The 17,593-nt window shown below is 37.8% G+C and overlaps 1 protein-coding gene across 2 annotated transcripts in view; it reads right to left on the minus strand.

The window, feature by feature from the left end:
• Positions 1-1,383: 1,383 nt before the first annotated feature.
• The window catches only part of NEK9 (NIMA related kinase 9), a 32,615-nt gene continuing 16,405 nt past the window's right edge, over positions 1,384-17,593 (minus strand). The window contains exons 10-22 of one of the 2 annotated variants that reach the window (XM_087951904.1): positions 17,263-17,455; positions 16,268-16,412; positions 14,731-14,931; positions 14,498-14,544; positions 11,627-11,782; positions 11,195-11,303; positions 10,169-10,330; positions 9,663-9,833; positions 9,350-9,412; positions 7,375-7,565; positions 6,269-6,433; positions 5,380-5,583; positions 1,384-3,372 (exon numbers count right to left, since the gene is read on the minus strand). In XM_087951904.1, the coding sequence (XP_087808030.1) occupies positions 3,250-3,372; positions 5,380-5,583; positions 6,269-6,433; positions 7,375-7,565; positions 9,350-9,412; positions 9,663-9,833; positions 10,169-10,330; positions 11,195-11,303; positions 11,627-11,782; positions 14,498-14,544; positions 14,731-14,931; positions 16,268-16,412; positions 17,263-17,455 (1,930 nt within the window). In that variant the 3' untranslated portion in view covers positions 1,384-3,249. Of the gene's footprint in view, positions 3,373-5,379; positions 5,587-6,268; positions 6,434-7,374; positions 7,566-9,349; positions 9,413-9,662; positions 9,834-10,168; positions 10,331-11,194; positions 11,304-11,626; positions 11,783-14,497; positions 14,545-14,730; positions 14,932-16,267; positions 16,413-17,262; positions 17,456-17,593 lie in introns of both variants that reach the window. The other variant, XM_026664414.2, reaches the window with a different exon arrangement.

The raw sequence follows: 17,593 nt of genomic DNA on the forward strand, positions 1-17,593 counted from the left end.
GTTATTAGAAGTGGTGCTTCATAATTCTAGTGTATGTTGAATGAACTTGAACTAAATATTGAGAGATTTCTCCTCTTCCATATTATTTTTCATGTTGTTTTCTGAAGTTGCCGAAAACAGATTTACTATCATGAAGTCATAAGAATGTCCAAACTTCCCAAAGAAATTGTGTCCTGTCTTTTCCCTATGACTAAATCAAACATGCAGATGCATTAACCTGTTCTGAAGTGATTAATGTATTTTCCAGAAAGGTATATTTTAGCAGAGCTTGAATAGTACTGGTTCTTCTACTTTATAATGGTTTTTATCTTCTAAGTTTGTATACCCAATACTCAGGAACCAAAAAGTGGTATGTAATCCCCTTATCAATTATCTGATATGTAGCTGTTTTTCTTCAAGACACACTATTACCGTATATAAATGAAAGGTGGTCTTATCAGTATTCTTTGTTCAAGCCTAATTATGTATGATCCAATCAATATCAAATGAATGTAAGTTATTGATATGTGCTACTCATCTTGATTGGTGTTGTATAATTTATATTCTTGATATAAGCTGTCTTCCGTTAATGATGATCATTGGGACTGAAGTTTTCCATTACTAAGTAATGTCACAGAGCATGATATAATGCGACATCACTTAGTAATGGCCCATATGCTCTGTTGCTATATAAGCAAGGATCACGGGTTGTTAAGTAAGTCCCAGGTAGCTTGGCTGCTGCTGAGCAGAAGATACACAGGTAGCTGGTATAGCACAGCAAGACCCTGGGTGGCTGTTCCTGAACAGAGAATGTGCAGGTGGTGGGGGTGTCTATTGCTGGTTGTGGGGTGTGATCTGCATGGTGCAGTAAGAGTGCACCAGGGGCAAAGAGTGCAAGTGACTTACTGGATGACTTGTAACTTTCCTTGCCAGCTTCCCTATTGACTTTGCTTGTGGGAAGCCAGTGAAGGTCACAAATAGCAATCAGATTAACATAGGATTGCTGGGATGGCTGGAATTTGAGGACCCATTGTAAATACCACTCAGTTAGCCCTGTCATAAATTCAAAGTTGTTGCATCATGAAGTGGTTGTTAAATGAAGACAATCTGTATGACCATAATGACAAGCTGAAAGGACTAAAAGGTATAATCAACATAATATATACAGAAAAATGGTTGGTTTAAGTGCTATAAGATTTTCATATCTTTCAGTAGAATTTCTAAAAAATAAAGCAGCACCCATTACTGAAAATATTCAAAAAACAGCAGTAGCAGAAGGAAGATAAATATTGCCTGTGAAAATGTGGACCATGTCTGATCATGATAAATGTAGAATCAAGCAGTCTCAAATGTTTTCCTTGAAATATCTTCAATTTCTATTAGAATTAAGCAGGATAGAAACAATTGAGTGTCAAAATTTATTTAAACAGAAAACATCAAACCATTCCACTATTGCATTTTAGAAAAACAGATTACAACAAAATAATTTTCATACATTGAATTTCAATAGATCAACAGCAATGCTAGTAAGTAACCATCATCTAAGAACTAACACTGCTAAAAAGGGAGAAGGGAAATGGACTTCTCAAAGGCACTTTGACATTTTCCCTTCATCCTTTAGGTGGGACAAAATCTGTGCTTTGGTTGCATAGCATGGCTGGGGCATATATCAGGATCTGTAACAGGCACAACTTGGACAGCATTATGTTTAAAGGCACACATGTATTGCTGAGTGATCACCACTCAGTACAGTGAGTTAGTACTCCAATTGTAGAGTACTGAGAAATAAAAACAGTGCTCTTGTAAAATAGTGATTCTCATCTGCTCCATGATTTTTTTATTAGATGTAGCCCCAACATAATTCTTTTTTATAAAAAGATAACCTCTGTTGAAACAGTATTTTCATATGGGGTGAAAAAAACTTCAGTAATTTTTGGAGGGCAAGAAATCAACCAAATGGCATAATGATCTATTAAATATTTTAACAGACCAAATTTTGGTTTAACACTCTTCCCCTTCTTTTCTCAGTCTGGTAAAATTATAGAATACGTAAGAGATGATGTGATTAAAATCAAGGGCCTACCAAATAAAATAATGGGAACAAGCATACAAAAGAACTTTTTCTAAAAGTTATAGTTAACCCCATACTACTGTAAAGAGAAATGCAGAAATAATTCTTAAAAATTATATCTATGCCAAAGGAGTAAGATAATTAACAAAAATATCAACAAAAATATCAATTTCATTTTTAAATGTGAAAAATAAAGCAACATACATTCAAAAAAATTTCATGCATAGTTTAGTAATAATACTAGAGAAGAAGTTCTGAAGTGATACATGATAATTGTGACCACTATATTTGATGCACATACTTTGTTAAAAGCAATATTTAAGTCCAGTTTCATGAAGTATTGAAAGGAAGCAAAAATACTGATTTAGGGCAAAAAGAAGAGGTTTTCCATAGTTCTTATTGGAATTCAGGCCAATAACTGAATAATATGAGTCAAGTCATAAATGTATCTGATTTCAAATTCCAATCCCTCTTTGTCTGACTTCAAAAGCAGTGCTTGTTGAGTTCTAGAGCTAGAGATTTAAGAGTAGCTGAAAGAGTTCAGCCAGTTCTTTTGCATTTGAACAATGCCTAAAGGCAATGGAAAAAAAGGGGTGCTTGATGTCCTTCTCCAACATCCCTGAAACTATAAGCAGAGTCATGCTTATGTGTTTAGAAATGAATATAAATAGCTTTTCTTGTTAGGATGCTTTCACCTATTTTTTTAAAGTATTTCCCCTTCTTTAAACTTCATTCTTAGAGACTAAGATGCTTCTCCTTTAACTTTATCAGCTAAAAGCAACTCAGAGCATTCAATTTTACTGTCAATGTAGGTGTTTGCTGGCTTTCTCTTTTCAATAATTTTTCATCTTTGAATTGCTTGAAGATGAAGTGAATACTGTTGCAGATTCAATGCTGTTCTTTGAAAGTTAGGAAATAAACGAAGTGCTGCTGCTGGAACCATTCCTGGGAAGGGTGTTATTGACTCAACAATACACTGAGAGAACTCACTGTTGTCATACCTGCACAGACTCTGGTTTGGATTTAAGTGTTCACACACTCTCTAAATTCCTAGTTTCATAGCTTAAGGCAACACTTCCTCTCTTGTGTACATGGAGGCTATGGAGACTCTTGACTTCATTGTTCACAAAAGACCTGAATCTAGGAAAGCTGTTCTCTGCATGTAGTTAATGTTGTTTGAAAATGAATAAGTTCCAAGACTACAGGCTAAAGCGGCATGAGTCAGTTCCAAGGAGACACCAGGACTCAGAATCCAAGTCAGGCTTTGGATCTGATTCCATCTCTTCTTTGGATGTTTGTGTAGCTTTGGAATGAGATTCCAGCTGTTCAGATTAAAAAGAAAACATATTCACAATTGAAAAAAAATCTACCGGCAATAGTACAACATGGAATGTTTTCAACTGGATAGTTTAACCATAATAGCTTTCTGATCTCTGTAATTCCACATATGTACTAAGAATAAAATGTCATGGAAGGCCTAACAGTTGTTTGCTCAGATTGTCAAGGAAATACTACTGAAATATAAACTTCCCATAAAACTGCTCAGCTGGAGCTTATTTATGAACTAGTTTGTGTCTCAATGTTGGCTACACTATTCTATTCTTTAAGGCTCTGAAAAGGCATAGAAAATGGGGGGAAAGCCAGTGTGTTTTTTTAAGGTATCATCCTATCAGCATCCTGGTTGTTTCAGCAGGGAAATATAAATAAACATGCTATAAAGTAAGTTCCACTTGCTTCCAATTAGGCTGAATAAGCACTCAAGACTTGTTTAAAATAACTGGGGCCATTCAGGAAAGAGCTGTTTCAGAGGATTACTTGCAAAGTCTCTGTAACAAATGTCAGATAAATTAACTCAGATTTGCTCCAAATTGAACTCCAACTTTGAAGTAGGTCCTATGAAGGTGAATGCCTAATCTGTAGTTATCTGGGTGGAATTTGGTTCTGTTAGTCCTGATGAATTAGGGTTCCAAGAAAGGCTTCTAGGGATTCCTAGCTTAGCCACCACCTGTATATTCAAATCCCATGTTCCTACTGATTAACTAAGGCTTCCCAGGGGGTGGTTTTACTATCCTTTAAATCAGTGGTCCCCAACCTTTTTGTACCAGGGACCAGTTTCAAGCACAAACACCTTTTCAAGGACCGGGGGCGGGGGCGGCAAGAATCCGAGTTTGGTGGTTTGCTTGCAGACGTTTCATTACCTGACTAGGTAACATCTGATGTTGTTACCTAGTCGGGTAATAAAACGCGTCTGCCAGCAAACCACCAAGTTCAGGGAGCGCCTCGGCCCTGCCTCCTCAGCCCCATCCCTCAGGTGTCTCCCTCCCTCCTCAGGTGTCTGCCTCGTTCCTCTCTCAGTCGCTCTCTCGCTGCTCCACCAGCCCAGGAAGAAACTGCTTCAAAGAAGCGGGGTGGTGGCGGCTTTTCCTGTCGCTGCAGCTCCTCCGAGCGCCCGTTTCCCCACCTCGCCCGCCGCGCGGTTCAACCCAGTGCTCCGTTCTGCCTGCCTGCCTTCGTTTCGGAGCAGCTTCGGCTGATAAAAAGGCGAATAGTTATTATTCTCAGCGAAGCTGCTCCCAAACAACCAGACAGGCAGGCAGGCAGAACGGAGCACTGAATTGAAGCAGCGCGGGCGGGCGGGGGGGGTAAACGGGCACTTCGGAGGAGCTGTGGCACAGAGAAAAGCTCCCCCCCGCTTCTTTGAAGCAGTTTCTTCCTGGGCTGGTGGAGCAGCGAGAGAGCGACTGAGAGGAACGAGGCGGGAGGGAAACCGAAGCTGCTGAGCCAGAGAGCAGGACAGGCTTCGCTGCTTCCTCCTCCCTTCTTTCATTTGTGTCCTTGATCCCCGATCCCAGCAGCATTCACCAAAGGCGAAGAAAGCCGCCATTTTTTATTTTTTTTCTTTGCGGCCGGTACAGAGTGCTCCACGGACCGGTACCAGTCCGTCTGTGACCGGTGGTTGAGGACCTCTGCTTTAAATAAGCCATCCTAAAGACAATAGTGTTGAACAGTTTTTGTACTACCACAAACAGAACCAATGTGCAATTTGGAGGTCATTCTGGATTCCTAAATCTTGTTTGAGGAACAAGCCATCATGGCCAAGAGCAGTTTTGTACAACTTTGTGTTGTGTGCCAATCTGTTCCTAGTCATGCACATCTTAATCACCTCCTGAATTGGGAAAGTGCAATGTGCTTTACACGGGGCTGTCCTTGAAGCGCATTCAGAAGCTGCAGTTAATTAGGGTGACTGAGGCTCCATCAGATTTGCTTGGAGGTGTAGGTATTGTTGACTCTAGAAAGTAATTGTTAGCTTTTTCCAGTTAAAAAATTACCTGGTGTGTTCCTTGTCGCCTAGAGAGAACTTGTAGCTGGGCATTAAGACGGGCAGTTTCTTGCTGTAACTTTTCCTGATCTGCCAAGCACTTTGATATTAAGCCACTCAGACGTTCCACTTCAGCCTGCAGAAAACTGCATTTACATTCAGATGTCACAGGCAATTTCCCTCTATCACAGGATTCTGCTGAATCCAAGACTAGCTGCTGTAAAAAGAAAATCGAGCACATTCATGAGTAAGTGTTATAGAAAATTGAAAATCAATGCTTTTCCACATCACTATAGGTAATCATAGCTGGGAGATTAGAACTACTAAAAGCCTAACAGATCAAAATACTAAATGATTTTAGAATATTAGCTAATTAGCAAATCTCTGCCAATGTTCTAGCTATAAACCTGAAATATATATTCCTTTGGGAATGAGGAAGATTTCATCATTTTTGTAAATCTTTCTGCTTCTTTTAATGCTGTTTTCATATTTTTTGTCTTCCCAGTTTTATTTATTCATAAAATGTATGGGCCATCTATCTTATCTCAAGGTAACTCTGGGCAGCTTACAATCATAAAAGATAAAATCAGATTTTGTGAAACTATGATAAGGGTAGAATGAAATGTTCCCTTACACAATTCTTTAAAATCTCTATTTATAGTTTTGAGGGGAATAGTTTCTGTCATCCAACCTTAAAAGCTTACATGCTCATACATGAGTTTGAATTATATTTCCTTCTCAGTTATCTAGATCCTCTTAGCCTAATAATTTCATGTATCTTACTTCATCTCTTAGATGAACATTTTTTAAAGCTTTTCATTTTGCACCTTATTCCTTCCTCCAACCCAGAACCAAAACTACATAAACTATTTCCATATATTTATAGATGTTTACATTACCCAAGACTCTGATTTTGATTCGTTACTGTCAACAGGTGTGGGCGAAGGCATATGGAGTCCTTTTAGTTCATTGTAGGGAAAAGTTTCTTTGTCAGATCTGGAAGAGGCTAAGCTTTCAAGAGAAGGGGTTTGGGGCATTGGAATGAACTCTGCATTCTCCAGCTCCTATATCACAAAGAGAGCAAGCAAATAAGAATATAAATATATCCAACATGCTTATGTTGGATGTTACAAAAGAAATAAGAATGAGAAGACCAATTAATTATTTAAAAAGTTAACATTTTCTTTTAGCTGTCTTAATACGTTGAGGATGGTGAATTGTAACTGCTGATGTTGCATTAGATATATTAGCACACTAATTAAGAGTACATTCTTTGAGATATATTTTGAATGAAATGGAATTCAATATCCCATTCCTATCAAAAGAAATACTGTCTCCAATGAATCATTGTTTCAACTGTTGAGAAACTAACTACTCTAACTAACGACTGTTTCCTAGTATGATTTGATTGCTTATTGTACCCTATGACTATTATTAAGTGTTGTCCCTTATGATTGACTCTTGACGAATGTATCTTTTCTTTTATGTACACTGACAGCATTTGCACCAAGACAAATTCCTTGTGTGTCCAATCACACTTGGCCAATAAAGAATTCTATTCTGTTCTATTCTACTCTTCAGGGTTATAAATTACAGTATCTAAATACTGTATACAATCGTACTAACTTGTTTCAGCTTTTTCTCATTTTTTAAATGCTTGTATCTCCTTCAATATTAATTTTTAAGGGGTCATTTTAAAGTACAAAATTAGAAGAAAATATCAAACATAATAGTAAAATAATTTTATTCTGATAATTTTGTACAAGCCCAAATTTGGATTTGTTGCTTTCCACAGAGTTAAGATGTCCACTCTAACTCTTATTTCACTGAAAAATTATGATAAAAATCTCTCAAAAATGAAAATTTACTGCTAAATTTTTCATTATGGTTTTTAAAAATGCCAATTGAGACCATTTATATTTTGGAAAAAGCCATTAATTCCAAGACAATTATTAGAAAAAGTTTTATTTTCCCTTTTTTCTAATCACAGTTAACAGTGAGTTACCTTGCGCAGCCAACTAGGACAGGAGCTGCTAGCACCACTGCTATCTACAGCTACTTCTGTGGTGCTGATCTGATCTCCCATTCCACAATCTGCTTCCATAGTTCTCCGGAAGCCTCTGCTATTATCAGGGCTCTCAGAATCCTGTTCAGTTTCTTCTTCCTCATTTGGTTCAGCTGTAGAACCCTGGGCCACTAACAGAAAAGTGGAAGGAATTAAAAATCTTAAATATTTTCTCATTTCAAGAAAATCTGACCTTCTTGAAAATGTACAGTATATACTACTGTCAGAATGGAGTTGATGTAAAAAGACAAAAGTATCCTTATGATAGAATGCAAAATCAAAAACCATTGACTCAGCCATTCAGTTCTCACTTAATGACTATTTGTTTAGCAGCTGTTCAAAGTTACAATGGCACTGAACAAAGGGATTTATAGCTGATTCTCGAAATTCCAGCTATTGTGGTAGACATGACGTTTTACATCAGGGGTGTCCAACCTTGACAACTTTAAGACTTGTGGACTTCAACTCCCAGAATTCCTCAGCCAGCTTTGCTGGCTGAGGAATTCTGGGAGTTGAAGTCCACAAGTCTTAAAGTTGCCAAGGTTGGACACCCCTGTTTTACATCATTTAGTGACCGAGTTGCCAGTCACAGTTCAGTGAGGAACTGCCACCATGATGATAACCCTATACATCCAAACTTCATAAAAGCGTATGGCTTTAATAACATTCGTTAGTCTGAAAGAGAGCTACCAAACTCCTGATTCTGAAAATCCTTGCAAATGATTGTAAATCTCCAATTTAACAACTTTCTCTTAATGACTTTTTCTTCTTAACTATGCTATCTTTTTCTTTCCCCACCCTTTAAAAATTTTACATTTCTATATATTAATTTTGTTGATCTCTATTGTTCCATATTCAGTGTAAGACCAATCATTGTCAGTTGAGTTAGCTGAAGTGGCAGAGAACACAATCACCTCATGAAAAAGGAAGGTATTATTCTTCATTCAAGAGTTTATTGAATTTAAATATCTATGTTTTAAATTTCTTCATCTATTTCTTATTTATCACTTTCTGCTCTCTATGTACCCCTTACATCATCAAAATATCTTTTTAAATGTACATCCTATTATGTATATATTGTGTTTTCAATCATTATTTCTAACTGATGGAATACTTTCCATGTATTCAGTTGGCCCAACAATTTCCCAACAATTTCTGTTTAGATCATTTTCATAAATGCATATTGTAACCATTGTGTAGATTATACTCAGTTTCCTTGTTTTAATGCCAACCTAATTTGGTGGGGGGAAAAGCATTCACAAAAAGAGCAGAGATTCCATAGAATTCATATCTGCCAGAATGTTCTGAAAGAGACTACAAATATTTAAAATTTATTCCAAGCAACTGAAGTGTTTTAGCAAGGTACATTGGTTAGGGAAAGCATCATTTCATTCTAGCAATTAAATGAAATCTAGAAGACTGAAAAGACCTATAATATTGTAGTAGCTAGTTTCTTAAAATATCAATTGTCTTCCAAAGATGGCCTGCTACCCAATTCTGGACCTCTTCTATCCAGGCAAATTGCACTTTATTAAATTCACCTTAATGTGATCATAGTTTTAGAATCATATTATATTATTATATCAGACAAGGCAACAAGGCAACAACTGCATTATTTTATTTATTGTCCAATGAATGAAATGAAGGCAAAAAACAAGCTGCTAAAGTGATTTATCAGAATAAATTCTCGTATAGTAAGGCCTTTAGTCTATTTAGCAGTTATATCTTAGCTCATTACAGTCTATACTGGGATAATTATGACTTCCAGTAACAAAGTGACTTTCAAAGCAACAACTTAATCAGTTGTCTATGCCAAAGATTGAACTTTATGCAGAGATGTGCTATTCTTCTAAATTATTCTTATATCTTCTACCCCAACAGAGAAGTATGTATTATTAACAACATGATTACTTACCAGTCCCAATGGACAGGCCACTGCTACTGGAGCGAAGGATGGTTTTAGAATTTATAACTTTTTCTGGAAAAAAAAGAACATTTTCTCAGCTCAAGATTTAAAGCAGGGGTCTCCAAACTTGGCTATGCTGGCTGGAGAATTCTGGGAGTTGAAGTCCACAAATCATAAAGTTGCCAAGTTTGGAGACCTCTGATTTAAAGAATATGGGAAATCTTAGGCCCATTCTTACATTCTTAGTAATGTGTTAAATCTTACAGTTGGGGGAAAAATTAAGTCATGATCTACTTTAAACCCCCAGTATTTTTATACTTACCAACAATTATTATGGTATGCCATCCATGGCAAGATAAATCTGGGACATAATGCAAGGAGCCAAAAATGGGCCGTGGCCATGATGTACAAATATCAGAACTGTGAGCTCTTTCTGTTGGTGTCATTGCTAAACGGCCATTCCCTCCATTACCCCATGCAAATATATGGTTATCTGGAAAATAAAAAGTTTATCGTCTTAAAGTCAAGAACTCCACTCTAGGTTTGAAGGATTCCCAAATGATTATATTTATTTCTCTTTAAGGATATAATAACAACCAAAAATAGACAGTGAAAAAAACACTCCTACAGGAATATGGTGTTTTGTGAGGTTTTATTTTATGTTAAAAGCAAAAAAAATACTTCATGTCTTGTAATATCTTGCACGTATTTTATGCCTTCCAGTCAGTGTAGATTTTTTTTATTATAATCTCTAAGCAAACAATTTTTTGATTCTTTACAGATTCAGTTTAAAGAAATTCACATCAACCTACTAATGCTTATACTTACCATCAGTAGCAGCTATGGTGAACTCATCACCGCAAGAAACTCTGATGACCTGTTTCCCCCCAAGAGGCCCTCCTAGTAAATTAATGCCTAGGTGCTTCTTATAATCCCCAACACCCAACTGTCCACACTTATTGGAGCCAAAAGTAAGCAGACGACCCCGCTCTGAAATAAAAACAATTATGTCATTAGGAACTAATAATGCAGAAAGCTGAGAAACACTGTCAAATAATATGTTGTGAGCTATAGTGCAAGACATCATTTAGAACACTTCATCATTATTTGTTCTAGGATTATAGATTTCCTTTTCATGGTAGCATGACAAGAGATACATTCATCTTAAGCATTTCTAATAGGTAACAGGCATCATTTCATCATATCTTTACCACCATACATGTTTCACACGTGTTGATTATGATCAAGATAATTTAATTCAGACACAGGCCCATCTGGAATTTTGAAAACAAAATGGCTCTAGTCCAATGACCCTGTAGGTATAATTAAGTCACAAGACTCCAAGGTCAGTAGAAGACAATCTTACTAGAGAGAATCCTGAGGCACTCTAATCATTTTTATGTTATATACCAGGGGTGTTAAAACTGGTGGCCCACAGGCTGGATACGTCACGCACAGGACATGCCCACCCATTCTGCAAATGGGGAAAACATCACGAAACATCACGTGACGTGGCAAGTTTGACACCTGTGTTATATACAATTTCAAATCATCTCTTTTCCCGATCAAGTAGAAATCTTTAAGTGCTATCACTCTATAACTCTTAGTGGTTGCATCATGCAGTTGCCTCTCATTGCTACTGGGATGGTTTGCATTACCTTCTTCCAATATTTTGTTTTATTCTATAACTTCCCAGTTTACTTAATAGCTTTAAGATTCCCAGGCTGTCACATATGAGTAATAACCCAAAACTGACACTGCTGAGATTAATCTGCTGCAGCCTACTGAAGTTACAGGTTAGTTTACCCTTATCTAGAAATCAAACTACATCACAAGATAATAACTTGATCTTACCATCGATGGCAGCAGTATGTGTCTTTCCTGGGGCAATTGTGCGAATCTTGTAGAAAGAGAGTTTCTTGGCCAAAGTGAAAGTCGTAGCATATGGGATTTCTTGGTAAGCCTATGAGAAGACATCAATTTTATAAATCCAATGCCGTGATTCTGTACATGCCCTCACACCTTAATCAAGAACGATGCACGTAAAGCTTGAGAATGTCTTAATATCACAAGATTCTTTGTTAAGAAAAGCAGTATTTATTGGTTTTTGTATAGACTTTTCCAAACACACATAAAATTATTTCTAGAAATTGTAAACCATATTCATTTGCCCTCCTTTGGTTCTTTTCAATCTGTTAACAAATATTTGTTATGATTTTTAAAAAAATATATTTATAAAATGTGTCATGAAAACATTTCCCCCTATTTTCATACAAGGCCACTCACATCATGATTAATGATTCCTGAAGTGCATTGGTTCAGGCCTAGCTTGTTGAATTCATTCAGACCACAGGCCAACACCTTGCCAGCTTGTGTGAGGAGAAAGGTTCCATCATTGCCACACTGGACTGAGACAATATTGGAAGTTTTTTGAATTTCTACCTAAAAAGAAATACATAAGATACCTCAACAACTAAATGCAGTTGCTGCAGAGCCCCAACCAACAGAGACTCTGGGTTTTTTTATATAGAAGATGTTAGTTTCTTGACACCTGGAATGAGAAAACAACAGTTGTGGAAAGTATCAAAGCCCTTCCTTCTAGTCTGCTACATGACAGAGAAAAAGCTTTAGTGACAAGAAGTCACTATTCAGAATACAATGAGGATTTACAAAATAAAGCCAAACTGTCATCCATTGCAGCAATTTGAAATATAACTTATACAGTTAATCCTCAACTTACAACCATAATTGAGCCGAGAATTAGACATGTTGTTGCAGTTGCAGGTTGAGGCATCACATGACTGGTCCAGATTTTTTGCAGCAATCAATAAATGAATGCGACAGTCATTAAACAAATGGTGTGGTCATTAAGCAAGTCAATGTTCCCCAATGGGCATTTTTACCAGAAATTGAAGTTAACACTAGAAAATGGCAAAAAAAGTCAAAGATCACAGTCAGGTGACTCAGCAAGTGACCATAAAGGTGAGCCAGCTACCAAGTGGCCAAATGTGATCATGTGCCTGCAGGGTGTTGAAAACAAGCCATTAAGTAGTTTTTGTTTTTTTTTTGAGCGGGGAGTGACATTATAACTATGAACAGTTGTTAAGCAACTGGTCAGAAATCAAGGACTACTTGCATACAGTAAGTTAAATGAAAAAGGACAAATACTTTTTTACAGATAACACTTGGAACACATATAAGAAAAACCTTATATCAATTTGGCACTTCAAAAATTACTATTTGCAATTTAAAAGAAAAGCAAGGATAGGATAACTCTTATTCTAGAATCATGGAGATAATCACAGCAGATGTACCTGGTTAGTTATGTAAAATACTACGCTGCTCAAAAAAATAAAGGGAACACTTAACCAACACAATGTAACTCCAAGTCAATCACACTTCTGTGAAATCAAACTGTCCACTTAGGTAGTAACACTGATTGACAATCAATTTCACATGCTGTTGTGCAAATGGAATAGACAACAGGTGGAAAGCATAGGCAGTTAGCAAGACATCCCCAATAAAGGAGTGGTTCTGCAGGTGGTGACCACAGACCAACTCTCAGTTCCTATGCTTTCTGGCTGATGGTTTGGTCACTTTTGAATGCTGGCGGTGCTTCAATCTAGTGGTAGCATGAGACAGAGTCAACAACCCACACAAGTGGCTCAAGTAGTGCAGGTCATCCAGGATGGCACATCAATGCGAGCTGTGGCAAGAAGGTTTGCTGTGTCTGTCAGCGTAGTGTCCAGAACATGGAGGCGCTACCAGGAGACAGGCCAGTACATCAGGAGACATGGAGGATGCCGTACGAGGGCAACAACCCAGCATCAGGACCGCTACCTCCGTCTTTGTGCAAGGAGGGACAGGAGGAGCACTGCCAGAGCCCTGCAAAATGACTTCTAGCGGGCCACAAATGTGCATGTGGCTGCTCAAACGGTCAGAAACAGACTCCATGAGGGTGGTATGAGGGCCCGACGTCCACAGGTGGGGGTTGTGCTTACAGCCCAACACCGTGCAGGACGTTTGGCATTTGCCAGAGAACACCAAGATTGGCAAATTCGCCACTGGAGCCCTGTGCTCTTCACAGAGGAAAGCAGCTTCACACTGAGCACATGTGACAGACATGACAGGGTCTGGAGACGCCGTGGAGAACGTTCTGCTGCCTGCAACATCTTCCAGCATGACTGGTTTGGCAGTGGGTCAGTAATGGTGTGGGGTGGCATTTTTTTAGGGGGCCGCACAGCCCTCCATGTGCTCGCCAGAGGTAGCCTGACTGCCATTAGGTACCAAGATGAGATCCTCAGACCCCTTGTGAGACCATATGCTGGTGCGGTTGGCCCTGGGTTCCTCCTAATGCAACACAATGCTAGACCTCATGTGGCTGGAGTGTGTCAGCAGTTCCTGCAAGATGAAGGCATTGATGCTATGGACTGGCCCGCCCGTTCCCCAGACCTGAATCCAATTGAGCACATCTATCCAATTGAGCACATTCAACTATGTAATGAACAAAGTATTTAATAAGAATATTTCATTCATTCAGATCTAGGATGTCTTATTTTTGTGTTCCCTTTATTTTTTTGATCAGCGTAGTTCTATCTATCATCTGTTTTATATAGAAGGTAAAATAGAGTCATATGGAAAGATGTTGTATTCAGAATATTGTTCTCTTTTCATTTAAAATGTTTATATAGTCACCCATATTCCTTTTTAAAAATAATTTTGTATAAAGTGCAAAAGAAAATTAAAATTGGGGAAAATGGGGAAGGAAAAAAGGAAGAAAAAGAAATATAGGGTAAAGGAGAAAAAGGGAAAAACACACTAACTTCTGACTCTTTTGGTGCAGTAGAATAAGATAATAACATTACAACTTCAACTTTTTATGAATATGTATTAGCCATTCCTATAACAATGAATGTATCTAATTAGCAAAATTAGAATCAAAGTTTCATTTTTTCCATTCATCCAAATACAAAATATTTGCTCATCTTCTAACTAACTCTGTATGGCTCCCAATCAAAAATTCTTTCCCCTTGTATGTATTAATTTATAAAACCTTAATAGATATTTGTTCTTAATATGCTGAATTAGAAAGAAAATATCTCAAGACTGAATTATTTTAGAGACCCAGGAAATACAGTCAAATTCAATCAGTTTTACCTTTTGTGGGATGGAGTGATCCTCTTCTGAATCCAAACCCAAGCGGCCTATATTTGTGGAGAAACAATAAAAATGAGTACAGGTAATAATGTTCAGATTCATCAACCATCTACCTTTCCAGAAGTAGAAATCCTCATTTAATCTGGTCTATCATGATAGTGCTTCAAGGAAATATAATTCTATCAGTCATTAATCTTTGCCAAAAATTAAAAACTGCATGTAGAATAACCTACCATATTCTCCACAGCCCCATGTGTAGACCTCATGATTTCGTGTCAGCACTGCCACATGATTATCTCCACAAGAAACCTGTTCCACCGGATTACTGAAAAAAAAATTGATCTGCCGGGGCTCCAGGACCTCAGACCCAAAAACCTTGTCAACGCCAATGCAGCCATAGTAATCTGAACCAAAGGCAAAGGCTTGACCTTCATCTGCATGAAAACAAGGGATAGATGAATAACAGAGGATGTACTTAAAAATCCAATGGTTATCTTCCTCTTTAATACAGGGAGAATTTAACTACAGTGCAACCTAATTGGATCAAGCTAGGTCCATTATGCTTAATTTACTACAGCATCCTAATGTTAACTAAAAAAAAAATACTTATTTGGTCTTTTTAGTTGCCAGCAGAAAGGGAGTGGAGAAAGAAGGGCATTCCTTAAATGCTTCAAATAATTGCTAGGCAGCAGAAGCTGTTGGCATGCAAGAGTATTACTGGAGTGTATGACTGATGACTCTTGGCTATGGATGTGTCCCATTGAAGAATATATATCAGGAGGGGGGGAGACCAGGGTCAAGGGTGAAATGAATGATGTGTTTAATGTCGGCTGGCTGTCAGGGCTCCGACAATACACACCCATTCAAATCATAAGTCTCTAGCCGCATCTCTCACAGTAAAAAAAATTTGATTTATTAGGACTGACCATGTCAGTGTTACCTGGATGCAGCTGACACTAAACATATCGTTCATTTCACCCATGACCCTGGTCTTCCCCCCAGCCCCTGGATGTATATTCTCCAATGGGACACATCCATAGCCAAGAGTCATCAATCATGCTCTCCAGTAATACTCTTGCGCACCAACAGCTTCTGCTGCCTAGCAATTATCTGAAGCATTTAAGGAATGCAGTGCTTTCCCCCAATCCCTTTCTGCTGGCAACTAAAAAGACCAAAGAAGTATTTTTTTAGTTGACACCTACAGCCTGGCCCATATTTGAATTACAATATTTTTCGCCCCATAAGATGCACTTCCCCCCGCCACCCAAAAGTGGGTGGAAATGTCTGTGCATCTTATGGAACGAAAAATAGGGCCGTGACAGCGGGGTCCTTTTACAGTGCTGAACCCTACCTCTTCTGTCTTTGTCATTACCCATTTTCCTTCTCTAAACCTAGGTGCATCTTATGGTCAGGTGCATCTTAGAGTGCGAAAAATACAGTATATAGATAAAGACTGCCACTTATAGTCTATATATTTTTAAGCTTTGCTTCTGTTTCGTTTTAATGATTGTATACACTCAATCACAAAATGTAATATAAAAGCTAATGTACTGGCATTTCAAAGAAAACAAAACAAATATAAGTTGGCCTTTGGAAGTTTTCCTAATTCCAGCAGCTGCAGGTTTGTCTTCCTTCCAGATTTATCAATACCTGAGTATTGCATATTCTCTTGTATTTGAGGTATTTTCTCTTTTAGTTAATACACTTTTTCAGTCCTTCCATAATATTTTACATATATTTGAAGGGTACCCTGTCACCTATGTCTCTCACCTGTAATGCAGATTGTAAAGTCATCACCACAAGATACTTGACGAATAGCTTTGCCCTGCAATTTTTCCACATGCTTAGGCTGCCGATACGAAGCTTTATCTCCATGTCCCAGTTGGCCATGCAGTTTAGTGCCTCCCTGCATGTTCTATTAAAAAAATACATTTGATAAGGTGATCTAAGAGCCAAGGAATATTGTTAATGAAAAGAAACCAAAATAAATAATGTAGACTGTCTAGGAACCAGAGAGACCTCTATATTCCTCCGTGTTTCCACAGAAGTGGCCTAGTTTTCCTTCAGCATCTAAATAATAACTATAGGGGTTTTTTTTTGGTAGGTATCCTATGGAATATTGCTCCAGATAACCATCCAAATTTTGGAATGCTTTTTGGAAGATGTGGGAGGTGGAGAAAGAGAAAAGCTCTTGATATTTGGAAGCCAGCTTATAGTATGCAAACTCACTGAATGGGGGATACCATTTAGGTACCCATAGATGCAGTAAAAACAGAGATGTGTATTTTCTGCTTATGTAATAGTATCACATATCAACAGTAATGTAGTATATATCAAAACAAAACATTAAACTGGGAATTAACAAGAAAAAATCCCTTCCTTAACATAGATTTAATATGACTTAACATTTAATATGAGTTAAATTCCATTTTATATTGTCTTCACATACATGTGTCTCTTATGCCTTTTTCTCCAAGATAAGGCTATTATTTGTAGTGGCTGAATATTATTTCCAGCATTATTTCAATATCTATTTTTCATGAGGTCCTTTCTGACTGAGTTCAAGTGCTGGTTGGAATGGAAAGTCCTCTACAGATTTGACCATTAGCACTTCTGGAGAAGCCAATGTGAACTGTCACGATGACTTCCTTGCAGTACAAGATGCAAATTCCTAGTAGCACTTGATCCCTTCGTTGATGGCAGATATCAAAGAATAATGTTTTGGAGAATCCCCCCCAACCTTCCCAAATTCTTTTGATACTTACCACCCAAGTATAGAGCTCTTTCTCCACCGTTACCACTGCAAAGTGAGTGTTTCCTGCACAGACCTGCCGTGCACTGCAGCCATTTTTAATAACATCCAGCTTCTGAGGAGTGGACTTTCCACCTCCCCATACATATACTTCACTAGTGCGTGAAGTCACCACTGCAATAGGTGCTTCATTCATATTACTTGTTCTGTAAATCACAAGAGATCTGTATGGATACACTGTTTACCATGAGCTGCTTTTCTAAGCCTCTAAAGAGAAGATAGATGGGAAAATTTTAATTTCCAGATTCCATGCAAAAACACTTCATATAAGTGCTAAGAGTTTT

Source organism: Notechis scutatus, chromosome 1, assembly GCF_049901735.1.
Source record: "Notechis scutatus isolate UNSWTSFEM ecotype Mainland chromosome 1, rNotScu1.2, whole genome shotgun sequence".
NCBI classification, from domain to species: Eukaryota; Metazoa; Chordata; class Lepidosauria; order Squamata; family Elapidae; genus Notechis; species Notechis scutatus.